Source organism: Anastrepha ludens, chromosome 5 (assembly GCF_028408465.1).
Source record: "Anastrepha ludens isolate Willacy chromosome 5, idAnaLude1.1, whole genome shotgun sequence".
Taxonomy (NCBI): Eukaryota; Metazoa; Arthropoda; class Insecta; order Diptera; family Tephritidae; genus Anastrepha; species Anastrepha ludens.
The window spans coordinates 124,058,591-124,085,259 of NC_071501.1; the positions used below are offsets into that span (position 1 = coordinate 124,058,591).

The 26,669-nt window shown below is 38.9% G+C and overlaps 3 protein-coding genes across 7 annotated transcripts in view; 1 reads left to right on the top strand and 2 right to left on the bottom strand.

Annotated features, from left to right (window-relative positions):
* LOC128863573 (calmodulin-lysine N-methyltransferase) overlaps positions 1–26,669 on the top strand; it is a 123,044-nt gene that overhangs the window by 71,699 nt on the left and 24,676 nt on the right. For 2 of the 5 annotated variants that reach the window (XM_054102801.1, XM_054102799.1), the window contains exons 2-5: positions 7,081–7,282; positions 7,345–7,750; positions 7,845–8,266; positions 17,951–18,030. The exons of 1 other annotated variant lie outside the window; for it this stretch is intronic. The gene's annotated coding sequence lies outside the window, so the exon portion shown is untranslated. Of the gene's footprint in view, positions 1–7,080; positions 7,283–7,340; positions 7,751–7,844; positions 8,267–17,950; positions 18,031–26,669 lie in introns of all 5 variants that reach the window. 2 more of the 5 variants (XM_054102800.1, XM_054102802.1) reach the window with 2 other exon arrangements.
* On the bottom strand, positions 20,185–24,457 carry LOC128864894 (uncharacterized). The gene is made up of 2 exons (XM_054104654.1): positions 21,202–24,457; positions 20,185–21,086 (listed from the first exon to the last, which is right to left on the bottom strand). The coding sequence occupies exons 1-2, from the start codon at positions 24,455–24,457 to the stop codon at positions 20,185–20,187; spliced, it is 4,158 nt and encodes a 1,385-aa protein (XP_053960629.1).
* On the bottom strand, positions 24,557–25,198 carry LOC128864895 (uncharacterized). Its single transcript, XM_054104655.1, has one exon. It carries the CDS (start codon positions 25,196–25,198, stop codon positions 24,557–24,559), a length of 642 nt encoding a protein of 213 aa, XP_053960630.1.

Sequence of the window (26,669 nt, forward strand, 5' to 3'; positions counted from 1 at the left end):
AGCTACATCCTATCTGTAGACATGGAGAGTCAGCGTTTGTATGCCGTAGTTGATCTTCCATTTCCTGTTGGCAAGTGGGTCCAAAGATTCCTCATTGAGGATTATCACGGCCAGTCTCCTCTTGCTGTCCACTTCGCCAATTTTTGCTACCTTCCAGTCGCTGGTAGGTAGCTCGGGGTTGCCTAGCTTTATCAGATCCAGGACTTCCTCTGGATCAGAATGGAAGTCTGGTATCCAGGCTCTAAATCTTGGCCGGTTGGGAATGTCTTCTCGGCGGACCACATCAAGGCGGGCCCCCGGCCAAGGTTCCCCTATGCGATTAATCGCTAGGGTGTATAGGTCCACGGAACGTTGGTCAGCGCACCTTATTAATATGACGCGGGATTGAAACCATCCCGCACCCGATCAACTGGGTGGAGGTCCTGGATTTTCTTTCAGGATGTCCCTATACACCTTCCAAAGACTCCTATTAATTAAGTGCCAGTTTGCTTGAGAGATCGCACCATCATGGGAACTGCGATCAATCACCGCCCGTACATGGCTTTCTTTCGCTACTTCCGCGAATGACCTCTTCGGCGTGATTTTAGTCATTTGAGTGGCGGACACCTTAGTTCGTTTAGCTTCAGCCGATGTCCCTTCACTCGATCGCTTCCGCTTGCCTTGTGCGGAGTCTATTTTGGCCTTCTCCCGGTGTTCGGTAATGAAGGCTTCAGCCCACGCCTTGGAGTCTGACTGTTCCTCCGTCAGATCCTCTTCTCTAGTGTCCTTCAGTCTCTCCAGGATTCTGAAGGCCGATCGCCTGGTACGATAGTACCTTTCTGACGCACTTATATGCTTTCGGGGTGGGTATTACCCGGGGCAGTGATAGTGCCAGAAGGGCAGACATCAGAAGCCATTGGCTTAGCATGTGGTCCGATGCTGCCGACGTTGGTGGGGGTGTTTCTCCTTTCGGAGTTCCCGTGCCACCTGGAGTGACAGGGACAGCAAGGTCTGCTTGTCTTTTAACAGGGCAGCTCTTGCTTCTCAAGGATTTTGTTGCGAGGGGGGGTCTATTGCCGGCACCAGACGTAGATGGTGTGTCATCCTCAACTTGTCTTAAGACAGGGTTGGGATTGTTGCCAGTGAGAGGTCTCGCTGCCGTACCGGCAGTCCCTGAAGGGACGGAGCGGTAGTTAGGCCCTGGCTTGGCCACAGGCTTCACTCCACTTACGTTAATGGTCTTCCTTATTGAAAGACCTGACCTTCCTGAGGGATTTGGTCTTGATTTCTGGGTGCCTTGGTTGTCCGAGGCTAGGTTTTTTTTGTTGTTCATACTCATTTATCATAATCGTCCGCACTGCTCGACGTGTCGAGCGTGGCGGACTAGGATTTTTTAGGGGGGAAAGGGGAGGCGTCGACCATGACAGTCCCCTCTACCATGGCAAGGTCATTCTACCTCCTGAGGTGACCCAGTTTCAGAAGGGCGCCGTTAAAATACAGCCGGATACCCCTGCCTTCAAACCATCCATTGGGCACGGTGACGCGTAACACCCTGGATTAGGGCGGTACAGGAACGGTACGGTACTCTCCCCATGGTGATTGACTGGCCTCCGCCGTTCTTCGGATGGTTGGCTAGCCAATACCCATGTGGAGCTTCCCTCTTAGTGCGTGGTGGGTTAACCCTCATGATATGGGGGCTAAACCAGCACTTTAGCCCCGCGGCAAGGAGACCAACTTGATGAGGTAACTGAATACTTAACACTTCGCTTAAGGTGTCAATAATCAACGGAACACCAAGATCGACGTATGCAGCTATTCACCCAAAAAAAAAGATTCGAAGATTGCCTAATTCCGTTCTATATTTGCCTTAGCCCACGAAAGTCTTTTTGCAAGGTATGTGAATGAGAGCAGAGGCTTTTTCAATGGAATTTGAGGTCTTCTATACGTACCTGTAGACGTTCTCGAATTGTGTCTTTGGATTCATTAACACCACCTTAAGGAAAAGCAACTGCAGCTCCAAGACACGCCAAGGTCGGCATTATCACAAACAAGTCAATGATCTTATGATCTCGCTTTGAAGATGTAATTTTTGGGCCTCGTATAGAGAAATTGGCAACGTTTTCCACTTCGGTATATCATTGCACGCATTTATTTATGAATGGCTTCGCCTTCTTCAAATATTTTGCTGCAGGTGTCTGTAACTTCAGGGTGTGTTCATAGGGGCACTGCTTCAAACCGTGTTTCATCTATATATATAAAATATAAGCCGAAAAAAAGTGTGCATTTATCCGGGGTAATCTCAGCAACGCGTGTAAGCAAAGCAATGAATGTGTCACACATTGTTGGTGTTGCTTTGGCAAAGGTTTCTGTGAAGTTTGGATGAAATCCAATAACGTGTGTGTGTGCGGTAGGTCGGTTAAGTGAGTGTGTTTTTGCTATTTGCCGTACGTATTTTTTGTACCGCACATAGCATTCATTAGAATTGAATACATTTTGGTCGTGTGTGTCTGGGCCGATTATTATGAAATTTGGTATATATATATATTTTTTTCCACGGTGAAGGTTACTATAATATGCTTATTGATTCCACTCGTCACCAGGTGGCGCTGCCGAAGGCCAAAACGAGAACCCGGGTAACCCTAGGATGTGTTTTTACATTGTGGGTATCAAATCAAAGCTACTGATTAGTGCTTTAATACAGAGTATTTTTTAGATCTCTGAGTGACCAGGGTCTCGAGATATAGCCGAAAATGTGGACCAAGGTACCCTTGGATGTGTTTGTACAATATGGATATCAGATGGTAGCTGTTGATGAAAGCTGTTAAGTGAAGTTATTTTTACTGCCCGTTTCCGGGATAAAGAAAGGAGATGGAGCTGGAGATGGAAGAGCAAAAGGAATAGCTACAGGAAGAGAAAGAGGAAGACCACTTATTATTAAAAATTAAAAAAAAAAATTCTAAAAAAATTTTAAAATGTAACATATACGCTTATTATTTAAACGTTAATCTGAAGTCAGTTATAGTGAAAAATTCATTGTATCATTTCCGGCGTGATTGGTGATCGTTTCCTTAATTTGTTCAGAAAGGTTATGCTAATATGAGATATTACCTATATCATTCATATATTTAATAGGACAATGAATAAGTTCGTGCGGTTTTACAACAGATGGCGTAACTTGATTATTATTCCATCGATCCACATTTCCAAACATTCATTGGAGAGCTACTGTCGTAAGGCACAAACGTCAGTATAAGTTTTTTATTTGAAGCGTAAACAACAATATTTTTACCACACTTGAAAATGTCGAATTTCGTGCCAAATAATGTGTTTTTGCGGGGAATTCTTCTTCATTATTTTAATTACGTATTACCTGTGTGCTCACAAATATACGGTTGAAGCAAATATATGTCAGTTTTTTTACTTCGCCGGGAAAAGTTTATATAAATTTAAGAAGAGTAAATAGAACTTATTTTATATCAGACTTCACGCAAAAAAGTCATTTGCACCTGAACACATAGCTGGGTTAAAGCGGGGGGAATAGAAAAGTTCTGTTCTCCTTCTCCGCTTTTTCGCACACTTAATTGTATGGGATGAGTGCACGATGGCACATTAAAAGTCACTGGAAGCGCTTGATAGGACATTACGAGATTTACGTAGTAAAAATGAAATGTTTGGTCGTGCCTTAGTGCTGCTGGCAGGTGATTTTAGACAAACACTGCCCGTTATTTCTCGAGCAACTGTAGCAGATGAATTGGCTGCATGTTTGAAATCATCATATTTGTGGAGACATGTTCAAACACTCAAACTAACTACAAATGTACGTGTTCTAATGCAAAATGATCCATCAGCTGCTGAATTTTCACAGCAATTATTGGATATTGGAAATGGCAAAGTTCCTGTCGATAATTTAACTGGCTTAATAACTTTACAACCAAACTTTTGTCAAATAAGTCAAACGAAAGAACAGTTAATTCAAAGTATTTTCCCAAATTTGCCTCAAAATTACAAAAATCATGATTGGATTGGCTTAGTGAACGAGCCATCATGGCTGGCAAAAATTAAGATGTGAATGAAATGAAGCGGCTATTTTGGCTAACATACCAAGTCCAGAACAAACATATGGATCCGTTGACACTGTTACAAATCAAGATGATATTGTAAATTATCCCACTGAATTTTTGAATTCCCTTGATTTACCTGCATTACCGCCACACATGCTAAACTTGAAAATAGGAGCACCGATTATTATGTTGAGAAACATAAATCAACCACGACTATGTAATGGCACTCGATTAACAGTTAAGAGATTGATGAATAACGTCATTGAAGCAACAATTTTGAATGGAAAATACTCTGGTGAAGACGTTTTAATACCGCGAATACCAATGATACCAACGGATATGCCGTTTGAATTCAAACGCCTTCAATTTCCTGTTCGCCTTGCATTCGCGATTACTATTAATAAGTCAGAAGGCCAAACTTTATCAATTTGTGGTATGGATTTAGAATACCCATGTTTTTCTCATGGCCAACTTTATGTTTCATGCTCAAGAGTTGGTAATCCATCGGTATTGTTCATTTATTCAACAACGCATGGAAAAACGAAGAATATTGTATACCGAAGAGCATTACAATAAAAAAAATTAATAAAGTAAATCACATGAAACGTTTTTTAATTGCTACTACTATTCAAAACTTCTTTCATTACTATTAATGCGCGAGAATTTTTATAAAAAACACACAGTATTTTTCGGCTTAATTTAATTAATTAATCTAGATGTTTTTAAAGACGACCAGCGGAGCGGGCGGGTTTTTTCGCTAGTATATATATATGGAATTTTGGTATAGATATGAAGGTAGGGTGGTAGACACATATAGATTCGTCGTAGATCCATTGTGATACCACTGGAACTTATCCTCACACTATGTATTCCTCTTTAAACCATTCTGCACCTTATATAAATGAGCAAAGCTTCGATCGATTTTGATGCGCTATATCCGCTACATCTGTTCAGAATGCACTACCAAGATTGCGAAATCTACTTCTGGCTAAGCCTTCACACTCACATCTGAGGTGTCTGATTGTTTCTTCTTCTTCCGCGTTAAGACTGCTTCTACAAAAATCGTAGTATGGGAGTGCCGACCCTCTGGCGAGATTATCTATTAAACAATGACCAGTTACCATATGATAATATGACCATTTTGGTATAAGAAACTGCAAATTTCGGGTAGCTCAGAAAACGCGTTGATATTTGACAATTTTTTTTTGCGGCACTCTTGTTGATTTTCTTCATACAACTAACGATCGAATTTTCTTTTAAATAGAAGAAGACACCCAACACTATTCCATTTTTATTGATAATGCTTTAATATGTACATTGGGTGACTGTTGAGAAATAATGTTGGAGGTTTGAAAGACACCTGCCGAAAGATGAGCTCAAATCTAATTTTTTATTGGAATATATTAAAACTCTTCCTATGCAATTTGGATTTTTAGTTATCAGGCTTTAAAACCAAGAAACTGAAATATTTATATTGTGAGGTCAGATAAATAAGAGAATTCAGTGCATTTGAAAAAATTTGTTGGCACTTCTATTTTAAAAGCAATTTCTTGTGTATAGTCGTAAGAACATATTTTAATTTTTGAAGCCCTTGGGCAGCATTTACATGCCAAAATAGTATTATATTGCCGTACAAATATGCGAGAAGAACACGACAAAAATAGTCTAAAAAAAAATATTTATAATAAATTCCCAAGAGCTTTGCAAAAGTGCAATGTAACATTCTTCTATTTCGGTGGCTATGGTCAGACAGAGCAGCATCTTTCATTTGCTTCAATCCAAAAAAAAAATATTTTTTAGAACATTTTGTTTTTTTAGTTACGACGCTGCCGCTTTTGACGTTTATGATGCATTCACGTGCGTATTTCTAGCTTACCCAACTTTTGCTGTTTTCTTAGCACTATTTCGAGCTTATTTGTGCCCCACCCCCCATGTGAGCAACATTTCGGTAGCTATCATGCTGCGCTATGTCTAATGGGCCAGAGTCCTTGGCCGACAGTGGACATTCTGACTGAAAGCGACTTTCGAAATGCTTACATTGTTAGGTAAATGGAAATAGAGAGCGCGGGGTGGTGGAGTCGATGTACGTGTAAGCACTAACATGCACATACACATGAATGTAAATTCATGTATGATATATGTATGCACATTTATGTTAATGGTATGCACTTGTAAATGTTAAGGTACATGAATGCGTGGCATAGCCTACTGGTGGTAAGGCTGAGTTTCTTCGAGCACGAACACGAACACAAGCGCCACTTTGTTGCCACGTCTGCGTGCTTAGCCGGGCGTACAGTGACTTTTCACTGACTGTGAAATCACACTTAAGAGAATTGGGAATTTAGTACTACTACGCATATGGAAAGCATTAGTCATAATCAAACAGTCACAGACCCAGTGGTTCGTTGGGTACCTCGAACGCTGACTTGATTGCTTTTAAGTTCAGTAAATCCATTTACGACCTACATTTTATGGAAAAATTTGTTACATTTTCCAATTATAACGTTCACGTTACATATTTCCTCATTTATTGCTTTTCAACAGTCGTACGTAGGCAAGATGGAAATGGGAAATGCACTTAAATTGCTACCTGAAGGCGGGTGTGTTTGTGTGTGGCTAGCATTTAGTTGATGCGGGCTCGTCATTTCTGCCACTAGAAAGTTTGCTGCAAAATCAACTGCCATTTGGAGGCGATAAACAATCGTAGGTGCTTCTACAGAGAACGAAAAAATTATAAGACGAAGATGATTATGTTGCTATGTATATAAAAAATATGAGAAAAATATAAAGAAAACAAAAATGTCCCAATATCGTTTCATTGTTTGTATGTTTAAAACGGTATTTCATAATGGAAATTATTCCTCATTTATTGCTGGTATTTTAGTAAACGCAATTTTTTGTTCTGTGTAAAATGTAGTAATAATAAGCCCAAAAGCGTTTGATTTATTTTGAAAGTGTACAATGCCAATTATTGCAATAAAATTATTATATTATAACTGCTTTTGATCGCTTTATCTTGTCCTCATATTTATTGTTTTAGCATAGAAAAAAATATGCGCGCAGAAACTCTTTGTCTGAATTTGAGCAGGGACTAATTTTCGAATGGAGAGGGAAGGCCCTTCAATGCGAAAGGGTGCTCCAAAATTAGAAAGAAGCAAAGCTGTAGTTCTGCATCTGTACCAAGAAAAGTAGTAGTCCACCAAAACTTAGCGCTAGAGATATTCGGGAAATCAAAAGTTAAGGTAAAAATATATAAATTAAATAACCCTGCTGAAATTCAACACCCTCTTACTTTGAAAGTTAGGAGGAGAAATGGCTCAACATGGAGGGACCTACGATTCAACAGCGTTTAAAATCGTACAATTGCACTAGGAAAATTGACACTGAGGCCAACTTATGATGCACAGAGATTAGTCCCATTTTTGGTTTAATGGCTCCGTTACTAAGAAAAATTGCCATATTTGGGCTGAAGAATAACCCATAGCCATTCTAGAACAGCTACTTTATCCACTGAAAACAACCATTTGGTGCGGCCTATGAGCTGGAGAAATCATCGGCCCATATTTCTTCAAAGACGAGGCTGGCCCCATGGTAAGCGACTTTTTGATACTGGAAATTGAAGCCCGTGGTCTCCACAACATTTGCTTCCGACAACATTTGGTTACTGCGTCGCCGTTTCGGTGAAGAATTTGTCGCTCGTCTAGAACCAGGTGATTGGCAACCAAGGTCGTGTGATATCACACCTTTGGACTTCTATTTGTGGTGGTATGTAAGGTATAAATTATTATCATTATAAATACTTAGAGATCCAGTGTGGAGTCTAAATCGTTTGTGGACAAACTAGCTTCGATTGAGATATTGGAAGCCAACACTACTGAAGTTATTCCCGAGATTCCGACCGAAGTCGTCCAGCGAGTCATTTAAAATCAGTGTTTACGGATGGCCGAATTACAGCGCAGTTGCGGACATTGAAAGGGACTATCTTTAAAAAATAAATGTCATAAATGGCTCTACAAAAAAAATAACTGTTATTTTATTTCAATTTCTATTTCAGATACCTCTAAATGGATCACCTTTTAGAACTTCTAAACGAAGTATCTACTACCTTTTTCGATGATAACTTCAATGAGGAATGGATTTTTCAGCGCGAGAGCGCAGCTACTCATACTTCCAAAGAATTAAAAGAGTTTGCGGCAGTGAAAAAAAAAACAAATTTAGAATGGCCAGTATGTAGCCCTGATCTTAAATGAATAAGCAATACTTTCTCAATCGGTTTTCAAAACAGTAAACCAGTTGGATAGCGCTAAATGCCTTAGAAATGCGAGGTGCTCAAAAATTGATAAAAATATTACATTGGGGAAGAAGAAATTCATTATTTTCTTGATAGATGGCTGTAGTATCGATATCTCACTATTGTAAAGTTTATGGTCGTTGTCAAGGTCACCGTTGACACTGAAATAATTAGTTTGCTGTTTTTCGTTTGTTCCATTCATTAGTGAGTTTCAGGGTGTTAATAATGGAAGTCAACAAAGAGAAAATTCGGCATATTTTACAGATTTTCTTTAGTAAAGGCGAAAACGCAAGTTATGGTGCTGAAATTGTGAATGGCGTTTATGGTGTCGATACTGTAATAACTAATTTCGTGTATTTTTGGTTTCGTTGATTCTGGTCAGGGAGTTCTTGTTTTAAAAAGTCAAGCCGCGCACCACAATTAGAAGCAGCTCGGCCAAGCCACATAATAGCTTCGCCTAAAAATCAGAATCTACATTTGTATATGTGTGACTATTTATAAGTACAAAAAATCAATCCACAAACATCAAAATGAAATAATTTATATGTATGTAGGTATTTTTGTGTGTGTGGCATGTATGACGTGCGCGTGTCAACTATAAAAAGAAACGCACCCTAAAGCTCTCTAATAGCTCATCCAATTAACCGTAAATTAGCTACATAAAGTGGTTCAGTTTGGGAAATGTTAGATAGATATTTTGTAGTCTCAGCTCTCAATAAGTAAACATATTTTCCTTCAACCACTTTTCACTTGGTAAGCGTTGCCAGTTTTTGGTTTTTTTTGTTTTTCTTGGTATAGAAAAGGTATGAAAATTCATGTATTAGTACATAAAATGATAAAATGTGAGCTCGTACTTAGCAAAACAGCAAAGCTTTTATGAGCCATTTATCTGTATTCCCAGTACTCCAAAAATCAAAGCCTTAAAAATTATAAAATCATATGAGTGCTCATAAAGTGCCAACTGCGGCGCGTTCCCCGAAAATGAAACATTCGCGTACTCAACAACACCGATTTACGGTAAGAAGAGAAAAATACTTTGCAACGTATGAAATAAATTTATGAATTTCGTGTTTGCTGCGCGCCACTGCCAAAGTGCCATAAATAAATAAAAACATTGATATGCCCACACGAAAACACAAATAAGACAAGAAATCAGCTAGTCAGGGAGAACCCTGGCTATTCGAGAAGAAAATAAAAAACATGACAAACTGCGGCAGTAGGTCTGCACAGCAGACTGGTGAAGGAGGAGAGGGGGCCTTCAAATGAGGAAAGCAGTGAGGCGTTGCTGGCTTGGGTTGCAACCCGTTGCCATTCGATTGCTGTTGTTGAGAAAAATAAAGAAAATACTGCTGTTGTGCCTTATGAGGTGTGTGTGTTGTTGTGATTTGTTTTTATTTGCCAACAAAAATGAGTTGTTATTGTGCTCATTATAATTGCTTTTATCGGCACCGTTGGCGTTGCTCCGGCTAGTGTGTATTTATTTGTATGTTGGCTCATCTTGTTGCTCTTTCACTTGATTTTGTGTCGTGTTTTGCTTTCGGGTGTTAACAAATTTATGTGAACGTAAATGTGCACTTTTTGACATTTTTTTTTAATACTGCAGCAGGAAAGTAAAAATAAAAAATGCAGAGACGCATCGCTCTTAAAGATGCATTAGCTGCAGCAAAAGGTTAACTGTTTCTTATCAAGGCTCCGGAGTTTCTAATTTTCGAGGCGATTCTTTACGATTTCACTCTTTAAGCTGAGTCAAAGTACATTTATCTATTATTAAAAGGTATTTAAGAAGCAAAGTACAATAATATAACTAATAGGTGAAACTTGATTTTGTAAAAAAAAATTAAGTTCATTATTCATAACACCGTACAGCACTCCGCTGGGTATTGGACCAAACCAATTTTTTAAAGATTGAGTTATATGTAAGTAAGAAAGTAATTTCTCCGATTTTCGAAGTTAGCCTTCAATTTCGATATATGAGCCTTTGAAGATTGAAATATGGGCTTTAGTAAAAAGTTATTTAAAATTAATAGGTGTAAATAATATAACTAAAAAAGTAAAAATGTGGTCGTGATCCACTTATCCCATCTACTTAAATATCGTATGACTTTTTTCGAAAATTTTATTACATGTGCTGTTAGGGGTCAAAGATCAGATCTTCAAGATATTAAAAACTAAATATTTAAAAAACAACTGACAGACTTTTTACTATATTGCTATGTCAACTGAATGCGATGATAGCTGATTTATGTTGGTGGGACACAGATCGCTAATGGAAATATAGACAAAGACGAATTTGCCGATTAGTACGATGGTGAAGATGAAGAAAGCATGGTTTATACAAGCAATTTTTAGGCAGCTTCAAACTTTATTTCCTTAGTTTTGAATGGACTGAAAATCTTCATACCCAGAAGTAATCCAAACATTCTTATTAAATTTTGTATGAAAATTTGCTGAATTTTTCTGATTTACAAAAATTGTTATAAAAAATTAACTTTATTTTTGTTTTATTTAACTAATATGACAACGATGGACGATGACAACATCCGATGAAGCGACGCTTGGAGTGTTTGAAAGATTCTGCGGAAGATTTTTGGACCTTTGCACGTTGGCAACGGCGAATATCGCAGGCGATGGAACGATGACCTGTATTAGCTTTACGACGACATAGACATAGCGCAGCGGATAAAGATCCAGCGGCTACGTTGGCTGGGTTATGTCGTCCAAATGGATACAAACGCTCCGGCTCTGAATGTATTCGATGCGGTACCAGCTGGTAGTAGCAGAGGAAGAGGAAGGCTTCCGTTGGAAAGATCAGTTGGAGAAGAACTTGGATTCACTTCGTGTGTCCAACTGGCGCCGGTTAGCACGTGAAAGAAACGACTGGCGCGCTTTGTTCAACTCGTTCCAATTAAAAAGAGAAGAAGAAGAAGAAAGTCAAAACTTGAAAATATGAGATCTTGTAATTATGAGACACACGTAACAGAAGTCTATGGCATATAAAAAAAAAGGTTTCTGTTCTTTCATGTGAATTGGCCTTGAAATTTTGTAAAAGATATAGAAAATATTGTGTTCAGTGATGACAAAAGCTTGACACAAATTTTCCTGCCTGTCAAACAATGTATAAATGACTTGCCAAAGAAATATTCGTCTTTCGAGTCTAAGCAGTCACTAGGCATTTGCTCGCTTTTCATATAAAAAGTTCGTAGTGATCTTCAACTTTACGTTCAATTGATGAAAACAAGTGATAAATTAATCGAGCTGAGTTTGATGGAAAAATACGCACAGGGAAGTGCTTTCCAGCTAAGCGCCTTTACCATTCCTCCGACACGCTTTGCTTGTCTTAAGATGGTTTAATTTTACTATTATTTGTTTGTCATTGCCTTGACCTGAAACGCTCCTACCTGACCATAAAATCGTGTATCAAATGACCCTACACTAAAACCGAATACTCTACGGTTGTCGTTTGAAGAAACAAACTTCAAAGTTCAAAATGTTTTTTTTTTTTTGAGCTTGACAACTTAAAATGATAATACAAAACAGAAATATTTTTGGAATGTAAGATTTTTTGTTGATTTATTTTTTGAATATGTTACCCGGCATATGTCTGCCGTGGCCAGAGTCCATTCATACAATCATCCGAGGTTTTGACTTCTTTTTCCTTTAAATCTGGCCGTATTGCATCAGTGGGGCCCTGGATATTGCAATAAATCGATCGTTAAGCGCACTGTATGGCAAGTTGCACCGTCTCGTTGGAACCAAACGTTTTGGAACAAAAATTTAGCGTTAGCGCTCGCTATGCGTCGTAATGGCAGCTCTTTCCTCATTGGCAAAGAAGTAAGGACATATGACGCCGTCAGCGTGCAAACCAAATGTAAAATGAACGAATTATGAACTTCGCGAACAGATTTATTTTTTTTAATGTTGATTTCCACAAATTGGAATCGTCGTTCGGACGTTAAATGATTCACGATGACTTTTCAAACCTTATATATATATATATAATTGGCGCGTACATCCTTTTTGGGTGTTTGGCCGAGCTCCTCCGTCTAATTGTGATGTGCGTCTTGATGTTGCTCCACAAATGGAGGGACCTACAGTTTTAAGCCGACTCCAAACGGCAGATATTTTTATGAGGAGCTTTTTCATGGCAGAAATACACTCGGAGCTTTGCCATTGCCTGCCGAGGGGTGGTCGCTATTAGAAAAATATATTCTTAATTTTGGTGTTTCACCGAGATTCGAATCTACGTTCTCTCTGTGAATTCCGAATGATAGTCACGCACCAATCCATTCGGCTACGGCGGCCTTACTTTACAGAAATATCAACACAGTTTGCCATTCTCAGCTGTCAATGGTTATCGATATCGATAGTTCTCATGCAACTAAGAAAATACCCTTTACTAGTTTATGTAGTTAATATTTACGTTTTACTATTTTTTATTATTTTATTTATTTCGTTAGTATTATTATTATTTCGTAGTTAGTGCCATTCGTGTGCGAATTTCCTTTCTCTAAGTGTGTATTTCCTTTTTCCTTCTTAAGTGTTCTATGCTGATGTCACTTTCGGTTTCTGCGTATAAGCGCCACAAGTTTGGGCCCTCACTTTTTCCACTTTTCGTAATTCTTCTGCTGTAGCTCTAAAGAACACGTCTCAGATTGCAGAAAAAGCGTTGAATATTTTTATCGGCAAAATATTACGTATACGCCTAGTACGACATTCGTAGGTCATTTAATAACTCATTTAAATTGCTGCTCGTTATAGCATACATTCATTAATAATTACCATATTAAATGTTCTTATTTCTATCTGTCATCGTCATTATACATATAGAGCTACAAATTGTGAGATATGATTTAATATTAGTCAAAAACACAAAGTTTTACAGCCTATTGACTTAGATCCAAAACAAACCATTTATTAAATAACAAATAAAATGAGCTAAAACAAAACTACAAGTCGATCAATACAATAACAATTATGTTAGATCTCATCAAACTCTAATGAAATGGAATACGAAATCTTATTGAATTCGCGAAGAGCCCGCGCAATAAGTAAATTGGACTCGAAATTCGTTTTGAATATAGTGAAATAAAGAGCATAAGAGCTTCTTAGAGCCTTCGTTGGATTAATGCTTTGCAATAGATTCGTAGAATCCATTTCAATTTGAATGAAATGAAACAAGCCAAAAAATGAAAAGATGCCGATAGAAGCGACCTTCTGCATTTAAGCGACTTTAATCTAATTAATAAGAAGCGGGAACTTTAAGAGGGGAATGGCAAAGAAAAATGCAAAGTTCTTAGGGCATATCTAAGAAACATATATTGTACCCGTTCTATTCTTGTAATAAAAAATTGGTGATAAGATCTTCAAATAAATGAAGTATTTTCCAACCCAGAAAGAAGAAACGCGGTAAACAGTAATTTAATCGTCTAAGGATTTGAGAGGTTTGAACTCATACGACTAAGAAAGCCTAAAATTGAGTATGATTTTGAGAAAATAAAATTGATAGGACTTGAGAATGAAAAATTAGAGTCAAAATTACTGCGAGATCTTTGATCTTTAACACAGATTGGAGGATATTATTATCATTTACTTATTGTACAGGTTAATAATTACCTGTAAACCCAAAAAATGAGATTTAAGCACTAGCGGCAAATACAATTGGCTTAAAAATATTATCTGACGATTGTAGAATATCACGTGATTTAGAGTAAGTGACTTGACAAATTTTTTAAAAATTTACTAAACTTTCATTCAACAAACATAATGACTGTGTGATATCTAAAGCACTTGCCATCGGTGGTTTCATCAGAAGAGATTCCACTGACTCTTAAGACCCTTAAACTTTGAAATCTCTCCACGTTGCCTTAGTACGATCTGGTATTGAGTACTGCTCGTTAATATGAGACCCATATTAGTGGGATTTCAAAAAGTAGGTTTTTACAAATCGTTGTCTCCGCAGAATATTGAGAATTTACTGGCTCGACACGATCTCAAACACTGAACTGTGAAATCGATGTAGCGAGACACTAATGTGCCTGATAATCCTGAAAAGGAAATGGGGCTGGTTCGTGCACGTGTTAGGATAAGACTAAATCGACATCATCCACAGCACAATCGACTGGGACCCCCAAGGCAGCCGTCATAGAGGCAGACCAGCGCTGACCTGGAAGAGGAACCAGGAGTGAAATCAAGAGGTTAGCGCATGGCAGAGGGAAATGGAGGAACGCTGCCAACGAAGAGAGCAGAAGATTCATCTTCAATTGTATTAAGACAACTCCTTTCAGTTAGATACGATTTTAACCATAGAAGGAAAAGCGAGCGAAAGCCAAGAGAGCGCAATTTACACAAAATAATTCTATGTGACTCTGTGTCAAAAGCTTTGGAGCAATCAGTGCAGAGGCAATCAATTTGAAGTCAACACGGAAATGATTCTTAGCTGCACAATTTGCATTCGAAGTATAAGAGCTCTGTACCGCCATTAGATTAAATTCAATTATTCAACATTCCTTCACTCATTTTTCCTTCAGAACTAGACATTTTTTGTGATAATCCTAAAATGAATTAATTAAAACAAAAATCTTATGAAATATTTTTAAATTGACATCAAATTAAAATAGGTGTACATTTTTGTAAGACTTGCCAATTTTAAAAATATCGCAGTTGCAAGTTTTATATAAACAGCCAGTTGTGTGACGCAAACAGCTCAGCGCCCAGCCAATATTTGCTGTCTAATGCCGGTCACTGAAATAAATTGCTTGCAGAAACTAAAAGTAATGGGACAGAATAAATTTGCATGAAATAAATAAAGTGTTAGGAAAGAAATTACAACTTACAAAAATATACATTCAAAGCACATATGTACATACATACAGGCATAGATGCATGCAACGTGGCTAACCGGCTCATTTCGAAATAGAAGAAGTAAAGAACTTAAAGTTGAGCGCTTTTGCATGAAAACAGCATTTTAGCATATTGCTTTGAAAAATTTGTATACTACAATTATTGCACAACAATTCCACGATTTCCTACAGGGTATGCATATTATACTTGTTTTGAAAATAGAATTGTCAACAACGAAATGTCGCTAAGAATTAATCACATCGAGCAATCACTGGCAATCGGAATGGCTACAACAGCAATAGCAATAGCAACAACAAAAACAGCAACAATTGGGGCGATGTCAGTGGCAGCAGCCAATAGCTCGCACAATTCATTTACTCAAGCTATGTTGACAATTACCGAGCACTAAATTATTTCACAACAAAAACAAATGAAAAAATTAATGCAATATATTCTATGTAAGTTTATCTGTGCGAAAACAAAAATGAACAAGTGAAAAATACAAAAATATAAAGTCCGACAACATAAAATTTACTCGTTACTGGAGTGAAAATTTACAATGCATAAAAATATAAGGAAAATAGCAAATAAATGCTGAGCTCGCATTGGCATATCGAATACAATACCTTTGTATGTATGTATGTATGTATGTATGTATATGTGTATGTATTAACTGTGTGAGTGAAAGTGCAATTAGACATGCAACAATGTTGACTATTGACAGCCAATTGAAAGCTTCTTAATGGTTGTGTTCTTTTTGTTTTTGTTGATAAGTGTGCACTGTTTCTGAATGGTGAATTTTCATTCAATTTAAAATTGGCAACTGATAGTAATTTTCTTTATAAAGGAATACCCAAAATTGTTTAGCTTAGGCAGAGAGTTGGCGGGCTGTGGAGAGAAGACTTGAGATGCCAGTGCCAGGGCTGTGCATGCATTAAATAAATTTTGTTGTTGGATACAATGGAAATTTCATTTACTGAGCACTGTGATACCAAAATGTTGTTAATTGAAGGGATAAAAATTACTCGTGATTAAAGAATTGAATATTAAAAAATATTAAAAAAAGTATTGCAAATAAAATTAAATTTAAAGCATTAAATGAGTGGAAATTTACAATCATCACACCTTTTTTCAAAAGCAGAAACAATTGATGTTCGTATTTATAGGCCGATTTCCAAGCTGTGAAGCACCTCTAGCTGTTTGATTGCATTTTAAAAGACAACGCTTAAGTGGGCTAAATAACCTAAACCAACATGGTTTTGTAACTGCCCGCTCTAAAGCTACTAATCTTGGTGTTTTTAGTGAATTCTGTTTGTCATCGCCACCCAAAGGATTCCAAGTTGATTGAATTCTCTAAGGCATTTGACAAAGTGTCGTACGAGAGCCAGCTTGCTTGGGCTTTCACTCCACCTTTTTGCAATGGCTTAAGTCATATTTTACGAACAGACGATGCGTGGTAAAATCGGTTGAATTTCATCGAACCACTTCGTTAACACGTCAAGTGCCCCCAAGGGGAGAAACTTTTTTGTCATTTTTGTCAATGACATGAATAAATGTTTTTCTACACGAATAATTTAAAAACTTTGTCGTCTGTTAAGGACTCAGTGGATGCTCAGAAGCCTAAACTCGATTTAATCAATCTTCATCGATGGGGCATGAGACCACATAAAAAAATGTTTTCATTTAACATATTCGAGGCGTCAGTACATTTTGAACACATCCTTCACCATTTCTAATAATTTACTACAACTAAAACTTGTAACGGATTCTTTCAACATCGTGACAATACATCCCAATTTTCTGATCTATAAACTGCTGCTTGCGGCAATTGTTTGTTTTCACTTAAAGTATGCCGTTATCATTTGGAGACCTTAAAACCAACTTTCGGATAAATAGAATTGAGCGCATTCAAAAAATATTTCTTGAGTAGGCATTACGTTTTCTGCGATTTACGGCCACTGTTCCATCCTATAATTCTCATTTAAGGCTAATTAATCTAACATAGAATCTCAGAAATAATCGAAGTTTACCGGTATTTTAGTGGTCGTAGCATCGCCTAAAGGTCGACCAAAAAACTGTTTTAAAGCATTTGCCTAAAAATTTCACGCAAAAATAATGGATTTTTTTCTCCCCCAAACTAATATTTTTAATTTTAATAATTTTTTTGCAAAAGATAGGCTTATGTACACTTGTTTTTGTTTTTTGTATATGTGTGGAATACTGACCTCTGGTCACAATTTTGGAAGTAACTTTTAATGCTCTTCCATTACTGTAGTAATCACAGCAACAAAAAATTAACGACCTTCATATCTTAGCAGAATTAGTTTTAGTTACGTCCGAAAGGTTAGATGTGGCACATACAGATGTGCATATGTGTCTATGTCTGAGTGACATTGATGAGGCAGGTAGCTTTTATGATTAATAAAAATTGCCCAGATTGTCAATCACGCTGTCACGTTCACGAGTATCAAATCGACATTTAAACTAGCAGAAGGCACGACAACATCAAACCATTATAAAAGAGAGGACGAAATAACGGTAGAAATTCCAGATGAAATAGGGCAGTGTTTAACGTCAATAAAAACTGGCAGGCCCTTTTTCGAGTTCGCATTTACATACATCTATTAGTTTATGCCTTTGATACGAAATACAAATTCCTGCACACATCCACACGTACTTAAAAGTGTATTTTTTTACATGTTTGTATGTTTTCATGTTTACCACTAAATATAAAGTATCTGAAAATTAATGTATGTATCTTTTTTACTGTTTTTATTAGGAAATGGCTGGTGGAGAGTATTCTAACTTTGCATGTAGCTACAATGACAGAGGGGAGCAGCGCTGGTTACTACAATATGAGTAATTTTATAGATTTCTTATTGGATTTGTATAATAACTCTGGACATATGGACATATATATATATATATATATACATATTATATTATTTATATATATATACTAGCGGACCCTCTGCCTGCTTCGCTAGGCATATCAAAATTAGAAATGAATAATGAACGATCGATTTAAATTCACTCTATGAGTATTTATTCTTTTTTACAATATAAAATTAATTTTAATTTTAAACTTAAACTAACGCAAAGTCTTTTCGTAAACTACATTTTTTGTTTTGCCCTGAGTTGTGGTATAAATAAACAGAACTGATGGCTTTCCTACACGTGAACATGATACATACTCGTATAATTGTCCGTGGGAGAAGCATGGCTATTCTATATTAAGTCAATTCCGCATAATTCCAGCGATTGTCCTTGTGTTTTGTTTATGTGTTTGTTTTAATCTATCTTGCTCATTACGTTGTATACGTTCTTCAGGTGAATGGCCTAAACGTGATCTGGCCATACGTTCCCTTTGACTTTGGTTTTGAGTTTCTCGCTCTTCTTGTGATTGATTTTGCCTTTCATTTGATCTATTTTGCGTTCTACGCGACCGACGATCAATATCATTTCTTCGCGGGCGGGCATTTCTAAAATAAAGCGATGAAAATATAAATAATATAATTTTCTTTTTTCCATTGTTGAAATTAAATTTCTAATTCTTTTGGCCGCATAAGTTGATTTCAAATAAGTTAAAAGAAAATAATTGAAAAGTAATGAATTTAATCAAAAAAACATGAAAAATTCACAATGTGCATTAAAATTGCTAACAACAACAACGAAAACACCGTTTTTTTATTTTCACTGATTATTAAAATTTTAGGCACAATATATAACAAATAATAATAATAATAATATAACAATGAAAAATGCACTTTAAAAATGTAGACCACTCACCAAATGGTTATGTTGACCTCAGTATATCCAGTAAACAAACTGTGGTGAAAGTCCTTTATAAGGACCAAGTTTATAGTGGTGAAGTTTTAAGTACAACACAATTTTCTGTACGCACGGTTGCTCTTTGGCAAAAATAAAGTAATCTTTAGAAATCATAAAAAAAGTTGCAAATTTTAGAGAAATTTCTTAAAGAAAAACTAATACATGCATTTACTTGAATAAGTAAACACCAAAAGTATACTAAAATGACTATTTAATGCGTTGTTTGATACAAATTTATATTATTGCTCAAAACCCTCTGCGCGCTGTCGCTGTCTTTTTGTTTCTGTATCGCATCGCGGTGAATTCACGTTTTTCAGAAAGTTGCCAACAGAAGAAAATTGAAGAAAGTACATATTTTGCTCATATGTATTTGCTATTTTAGTTGTTAAATGAAAATGTGTTTCAGGTATTTTTTAATCTTGCAACTATTATTTGGCTTTGAAACTGCTTGCACTCACAAAATAATCCAACTCGTTTAAACACACATACAAATATAATTATTTATTTTGGTTTTTCCACTCGTCAAAGCACCACATAATGTTGCATTATTTAATTATTACCTAATACAAACTTGTTCTCTTTTAACAATGATAATATTACTATGTGAAATCAAGTAAATATGCATTTTTGTATTATATCCTGAACATTTGTCTTCAGCGCTATACCAATGCTCGAACACTTGGAGCATGAAATTTACAGAAGTATTGTAACAAAAATCCTTGAGAGCGCTATTTTAGTTATACCTGCTTTTAGGCATTTATCTCGTAAACGTACTGTTTGTTCCAAGAAGCCTTTTTCTTGGATGACGAAAAAACCGAGAAAATTGGGGGTGTATATCTTGCGCAGTAAAAAACAAAAAAAGAGTAACGAAATCCAAAATGTATGTGTCTATGCAAAACTTGCGAAATCACTGGCGAACTAAAAGGACAGTAGTGAACTGCTTGATGTGAGCGATAAGTCAAGAATGATTTATTGAAATTCATGCTAATTATTTACAAGCGAAAGATTCATTAGACTAAAAGAGAATTAGAGAGCAATAATAAGTAATATTGACTGTGTGTGTGTGTGTGTGTACGTATGCAAATTTACAATGAGTGGATGTTTATTTGTACATATTGAGTGTTAAGTTATTTAAGCATCAAGGGTGATCCAACATCCCGGCCCCGTTGAAAGGATGCACTTTCAAGACACTGGCAGGATGGCAAGTTTGTGAACAGGCCGGCAACAGCTCCCATTAGTAGTGCGGAGGCGCACAACTCGAACATGACCATCTCGTCCACGTACGGTCGACTCAACGCGACCAAGCTTCCAGCGTTGTGATGGGAGGTTATCGTCGTGGATGATCACTAGCGTACCTTCTGCAAGATTGGGTGTAGGTGTCGTCCACTTGACTCGTGAGCGTAGTTCATTGACATAGTCTGAAGACCAGCGGCGCCAAAAGCGCTGCTTGATGGCCGTAATCATATCGTATCGATCCAAATTCGAGATATTTCTCTCTTCGAGTGAGCTTTCGGGTAGGGCACGTAGCGATGACCCGACCAAAAAATGTCCAGCAGTGAGTGCTTCAAAGTCATTGGGATCTGATGATAGCGGTGAGAGCGGACGCGAGTTTAGTATGGCCTCTATTTCCACAGCTACAGTGCTCAGTTCTTCATATGTTAATCTTGTATTAGCCAATGTGCGATAGAGCAGTCCCTTTGCGCTTTTAACTGCTGCTTCCCAGAGGCCGCCAAAATGGGGTGCCCTAGGTGGGATAAAATGGAAATTAATAAAATCGGAAGAGCAATATTTGTTAATTTCGTTCTGGGTTTCGTGCTTGAACAAAAATTGTTTGACCTCTTGCAAATGGTTGGATGCTCCTACAAAATTCGTGGCGTTGTCGCAGAAAATGTGGCACGGCATCTTTCGCCGACCACCCATACGTTTTAGAGCGTTCAGGAATGCTTTTGTAGACAAGTCCGAGACCACCTCAATATGAACCGCCTTAGTGACAAGACAAACAAATATCGCCAAGTATGATTTGGTAGGTGTCTTTCCTCGGACTCGCAGGTACACACGAACGAACGACGCGACGGGCCAAATCTCTGGCGTTCACAATCCAATATTCAAGGCGGATCAAGGCGACTAAGGCTTTTGGGCCTGCATGGTAATTGCGAAGATGTAAATGGCGTACATACGTCAAAATAAATTGTGAATTACTGGGCAACAGCAATGGGTGTTTTTGGCTGTCTGGTAATTCGGTGTAGTCCAGACGGCCACCAACCTTGATAAGCTCGTATCCAGTCGAAGTGTCTATAAATGGAGTCAAAAATTTTAAATTACTTTTTAATGATCGATTTTTCTTTAGTAACTGAAAGTCGACAGAGAAGTGATGCTGTTGAACGTTCCATATTAAGCAATGTGAAGCGCGTCGCAATTCGTCAGGCGATGGTGAAGCGGTAGTGAACCTTGATTTCTTTCTGGACGAATCAAAAAACCGGAATAACCAGGCGACTAGACGTAAGCAATGGGGGTACGAGCTAATGCCATTGATGATGTTGAGAATGTAGTTTGTCTCCATCATTGTGGTAAGTGTCGTTTTGCGTTTTTCCGAATTGATGACGTCTCCGTCGAGGTCAACTGGTGGTTTTTGATTTGGCCATTTAGTCTGATCTTGAAACAAAAAAGCTGGACCGGAAAACCAAGTCGATTGTTTAAGTTCTGCAGTAGGGCAGCCTCGAGATACAAGATCCGCAGGATTCTCGCGCGTTGGTACGTATCTCCAGTGTCCACCTACAGTCAACTCTTGTATATCCGATACTCTGTTCCCTACAAAAGTTGAAAGCGTTATTGAATGCTGTTGAAGCCAATGCAGTACTAGTTGTGAATCGGTCCAAAAGTAACTGCTTAGAGGTTGATCAGTAAAAACATCTTTTATTTTTGCGTAGAGAGATGCAAGAAGGTGCGCACTACAAAGTTCAAGTTTGGGAAGCGACTGCCTTTTGACTGGAGCGACTCTTGACCTTGATGTAAATAACTGAACTTCAACATGTCCATCCAGGTCTTCCGTACGTATGTATACAGAGCAACCGTATGCTCGAATTGATGCGTCGCAAAACCCGTGTATTTGTATGTTCCGTACGGTTGGTTGCAAGCAATAACGAGGCACGATGAGTGACGAAATCGAGTTTAATGATGCTAAGCAGTTTGTCCAAGCTTGTTGTAGGTGCTGAGGTACAGACTCGTCCCAATCGAGCTTCAATAACCATAGCTCTTGGAGGATAATCTTGGCAGTGATTATCAATGGTGACAACAAGCCAAGTGGATCAAACAGCGATGAGGCAATAGACAATATTGTCCGCTTTGTAACCGAATTGTATTGCTGTTTCGGGCTAAAGCCGAACGAAAATACGTCGCTTCGTTGATGCCATGTTACTCCTAATGCACTGGTCACAAAATCGTCGTTGATATGAAGCTCCTTTGTTGCTTGACCTTCCTTGAAGTCTGGGTGATTTGAGTGCCATTTCGATATTGGAAACTGTCCACGACGGAGTACTTCAACAACTTCATGCCTGAGTGTGTGTAACGTGGTTATATCGTCGGCACCACATAACATGTCGTCGACATAAAAGGATGATTTTATTGCTGAAGCGCCGATCGGAAACTCTGTCATATGTTGGTCTGCCAGGTAGTGTAGGCTGCGTACCGCAAGGTATGGGGCCGAAGCTGTTCCGTATGTTACAGTGTTGAGCTGGTACGTGCGGAGATCTGAGTCTGGGGAAGCTCGCCAAAGTATGTATTGAAATTGTCGACAATTATTTTCTACGAGTACTTGCCTGTACATTTTAGTGATATCTGCGGTGATGGCGAAACGATACAGACGAAAACGTAATAGAAGCATGTATAAATCTTGTTGAATTGTGGGCCCCACTAACAAATGATCGTTCAATGATGTTTGTGTTGAGGTGCGGCACGAGGCATCAAACACTACTCGCAATTTGGTTGACGTGCTGCTAGGTTTAAGCACGCAGTGATGTGGCATATAGTAGTGTGGCTCTTTCAAGTTGGGGTGTGCTACTACTGACATGTGGCCAAGACTTTCGTACTCTTCCATGAAGGCAATGTACTGCGGACGGATTTCGGACGAACGTAGAAGACGTCTCTCAAGCGCAAGGAATCGCCGACGAGCGATATCGAAGGAATCTCCGAGACAAATTGGGTTGTCTTTAAATGGCAGATTTACAGTAATTCGACCAGTGTGGTCTTGATGAGTTGTTTTTGTGAAATGCTCTTCACAAATTCGATGGTCTGGCTGAGTTGGTTTTGGTGACGTGTCGATGGCTTCCAGTTGCCATAGGCGTTGCAAATTCTCGTCGATTGAGGTTTCATTTGACAGCAGACAAGATGATGACGTCACGTTATAGTCACCTCGAAACCTACCAGAGACGACCCAACCAAACAACGTCTTCTGAAGCGTCGGTAAATTTGGACCCAGTCGAATTTGGCCAACAGCAAGAGCATCAAAGAAGGCCTCTGTTCCTAACAACAGGTCTATGCGCCGGGGCTTAAAAAACATCTCGTCTGCTAATTTGGTATTGGCTGGCAAGCTCCAACCGGACGTGTCGATCTCGGCATCTGGCTGGTATGCTATGTGCGAGGTGATTCCGAATTGAAGTGACAGTTGAAAGGCTGAAGTGCGCGATTTGATGGTCGTGGTCGTACGCGCCTTAAGGCTGGTTAGCGAGTCTCCAATGCTTCGAACGCCCACATTATGTTTCTCACGTCGAAGGCGTAGTTTTTGCGCGAAATCCTCAGTGATGAAATTGAGTTGAGAGCATGAATCTAGGAGGGCTCTGCCCAACTTATACGTACCCGTAGCGTCCTTGACCAGGATCATAGCCGTTGCAAGAATCACCTGTCCACCTTCCGATGCACCCATGTGCGAGTGGGTTGCTGTCGATTCTTGAGATGAAGTTTGCCATGTAGGTCGAGTAGACCCCGAAGGCTGGAATGCGGGACCTGCCACTGGAGTTGTTTGAGTGGGTTGAGATGCATTCTCATGATGCAACAACGTGTGGTGTGCTCGATTGCAAGAGCGGCAGCGATTCTTGGATGGACATTGGATCATTCTATGACCATTGCCTAAGCAGTTGATGCATAGATCATGCTTCTTGATGAGATCAAAGCGTTGATTTGTGTTCATCTCCTTAAACCTCAAACAACTGACGAGTTTATGGTTGGAACTGGAACAAAGAACACAATTAGAGTTAGTGATAGCAAATGACGAATTTTGCATGCGATTGCTTGCGCGATTTTGCTTGCCAGACTCGGGTTTTCGTTGTGACGATGCCTCGCATGAGTGCAAGAACTGACAATGTCGTTCCACGACTTGAGTGCACTGTGACCAAGTTGGAAGCGACTTGTAGTCCAGAGACTCGTTCCATTTGCTCCTGGTTTGCTGATCACACTTGCCCATCACAATGTTAATTAGCAATGCATGTGCGATGTTTGCAAACGTTCCTACTGACTCCAAGGAGCTAAAAATTGCCGATGCCTTGTCTATTAAACTGCGCAGCTATTGAGCGTTCGACCTTTCCAGTGCCGGTAATGCGAACAGTGAGGCAATACCTTCCAAAAAAATTAACGTTGGGTTGTCGAACCGTTGCTTGAGCCTATCCAAAGCCTTCGGATAGTTTTCGCTAGTGACTTGGAATGCATGAACCGTTTCTAGCGCGGGACCCTTTAAACAAGTCAACAGGTAGTTAAATTTTTCTATGTTCGACAGCCTTGGTTCGCGAGCAATGATCTGGGTAAATGACGTAATAAAATTGTTGTAGTCTGCGTAATCGCCACTAAATGTTGGCAATGTTAGTCTTGGCAGATGCGACGAGGGCTTAACAACTGCTGGTGTTGACGTTTCGGGAAAGTGCACTGTACCGTTAGCATCTTCTCCCAGTTGCGCTTGAATATTTAGCTTAACTGCTACGTAGCTATCTTCCAGATCTGCGCGGCCGTTGTCAAGTGGATCTAAATCCTCAATGTCAGCTTGGACGGATAAGGCCTGCTTGAAGCAAGATTCCAGTATTCCTAGTCGGCATTGAAGCTCAGCATTGGTAAGTTTATCATCTGACTCCCTTGCCGCTTCGATGATCGATTTAATACGCGAAATGTTGCGCTTTATGTTGGAGCGCTTACGCTTGCCTTCTTCAAGAGACATGGTTGCTAAACACGATGTGATGTTGCGAAAATATTCCTGCTGGGTAACTGACTGCTGTGCTGGCGGTCAAATGTTGGAGCAAGCGACAGCAAAACAAAATACGAAAAAATGCACAAACAACGCAGCTTCAATGTGCGAGAGCAGCGAAAGTGGTGATGGCAGAGCGACGCGATGTTAACGGCTTGTTTAGCAGCGCAGCGGTATACGTCTCCAACGAACGGTGAATTCGACCCTTTGGAGTGGCGAAATGTATTGTGTGCTTGCCAAAAATATGCACAACAGAAAAAATCCACGATAGGAATTAACTGCTAGCAAGAGGTTACAATGCAGCAACAACGCGAATTAGTTGATTTTTTCCTGCTGGGTAACTGACTGCTGTGCTGGCGGTCAAATGTTGGAGCAAGCGACAGCAAAACAAAATACGAAGAAATGCACAAACAACGCAGCTTCAATGTGCGAGAGCAGCGAAAGTAGTGATGGCAGAGCGACGCGATGTTAACGGCTTGTTTAGCAGCGCAGCGGTATACGTCTCCAACGAACGGTGAATTCGACCTTTTGGAGTGACGAAATGTATTGTGTACTTACCAAAAATATGCACAACAGAAAAAATCCCCGATAGGAATTAACTGCTAGCAAGAGGTTACAATGCAGCAACAACGCGAATTGGTTGATTGATTCCTGCTGGGTAGCTGACTGCTGTGCTGGTCAAATGTTGGAGCAAGCGACAGCAAACCAAAATACGAAGAAATGCACAAACAACGCAGCTTCAATGTGCGAGAGCAGCGAAAGTAGTGATGGCAGAGCGACGCGATGTTAACGGCTTGCTTAGCAGCGCAGAGGTATACGTCTCCAACGAACGGTGAATTCGACCTTTTGGAGTGACGAAATGTATTGTGTGCTTGCCAAAAATATGCACAACAGAAAAAATCCACGATACGAATTGACTGCTAGCAAGAGGTTACAATGCAGCAACAACGCGAATTAGTTGAACGTTGTTGTTGCTCTAGCGGATTGGTTGATTGCTGTTATTGCTCCAGCCGTTAGATGATGAAGAATCAGGCGATTCACTTTATGCAGGATATACACGTGCCCCACGTTGGGCGCCAAAATGTTTGTTCCAAGAAGCCTTTTTCTTGGATGACGAAAAAACCGAGAAAATTGGGGGTGTATATCTTGCGCAGTAAAAAACAAAAAAAGAGTAACGAAATCCAAAATGTATGTGTCTATGCAAAACTTGCGAAATCACTGGCGAACTAAAAGGACAGTAGTGAACTGCTTGATGTGAGCGATAAGTCAAGAATGATTTATTGAAATTCATGCTAATTATTTACAAGCGAAAGATTCATTAGACTAAAAGAGAATTAGAGAGCAATAATAAGTAATATTGACTGTGTGTGTGTGTGTGTGTACGTATGCAAATTTACAATGAGTGGATGTTTATTTGTACATATTGAGTGTTAAGTTATTTAAG

Coding starts and splice junctions, on each gene's coding strand:
- LOC128864894 (XM_054104654.1), bottom strand. CDS start 24,457: ATGGGCAAGTGTGATCAGCAAACCAGGAGCAAATGGAACGAGTCTCTG. Junction 21,087..21,201: donor ACACCCATTGCTGTTGCCCA/GTAATTCACAAT, acceptor TGTGAACGCCAG/AGATTTGGCCCGTCGCGTCG.
- LOC128864895 (XM_054104655.1), bottom strand. CDS start 25,198: ATGTCTCTTGAAGAAGGCAAGCGTAAGCGCTCCAACATAAAGCGCAAC.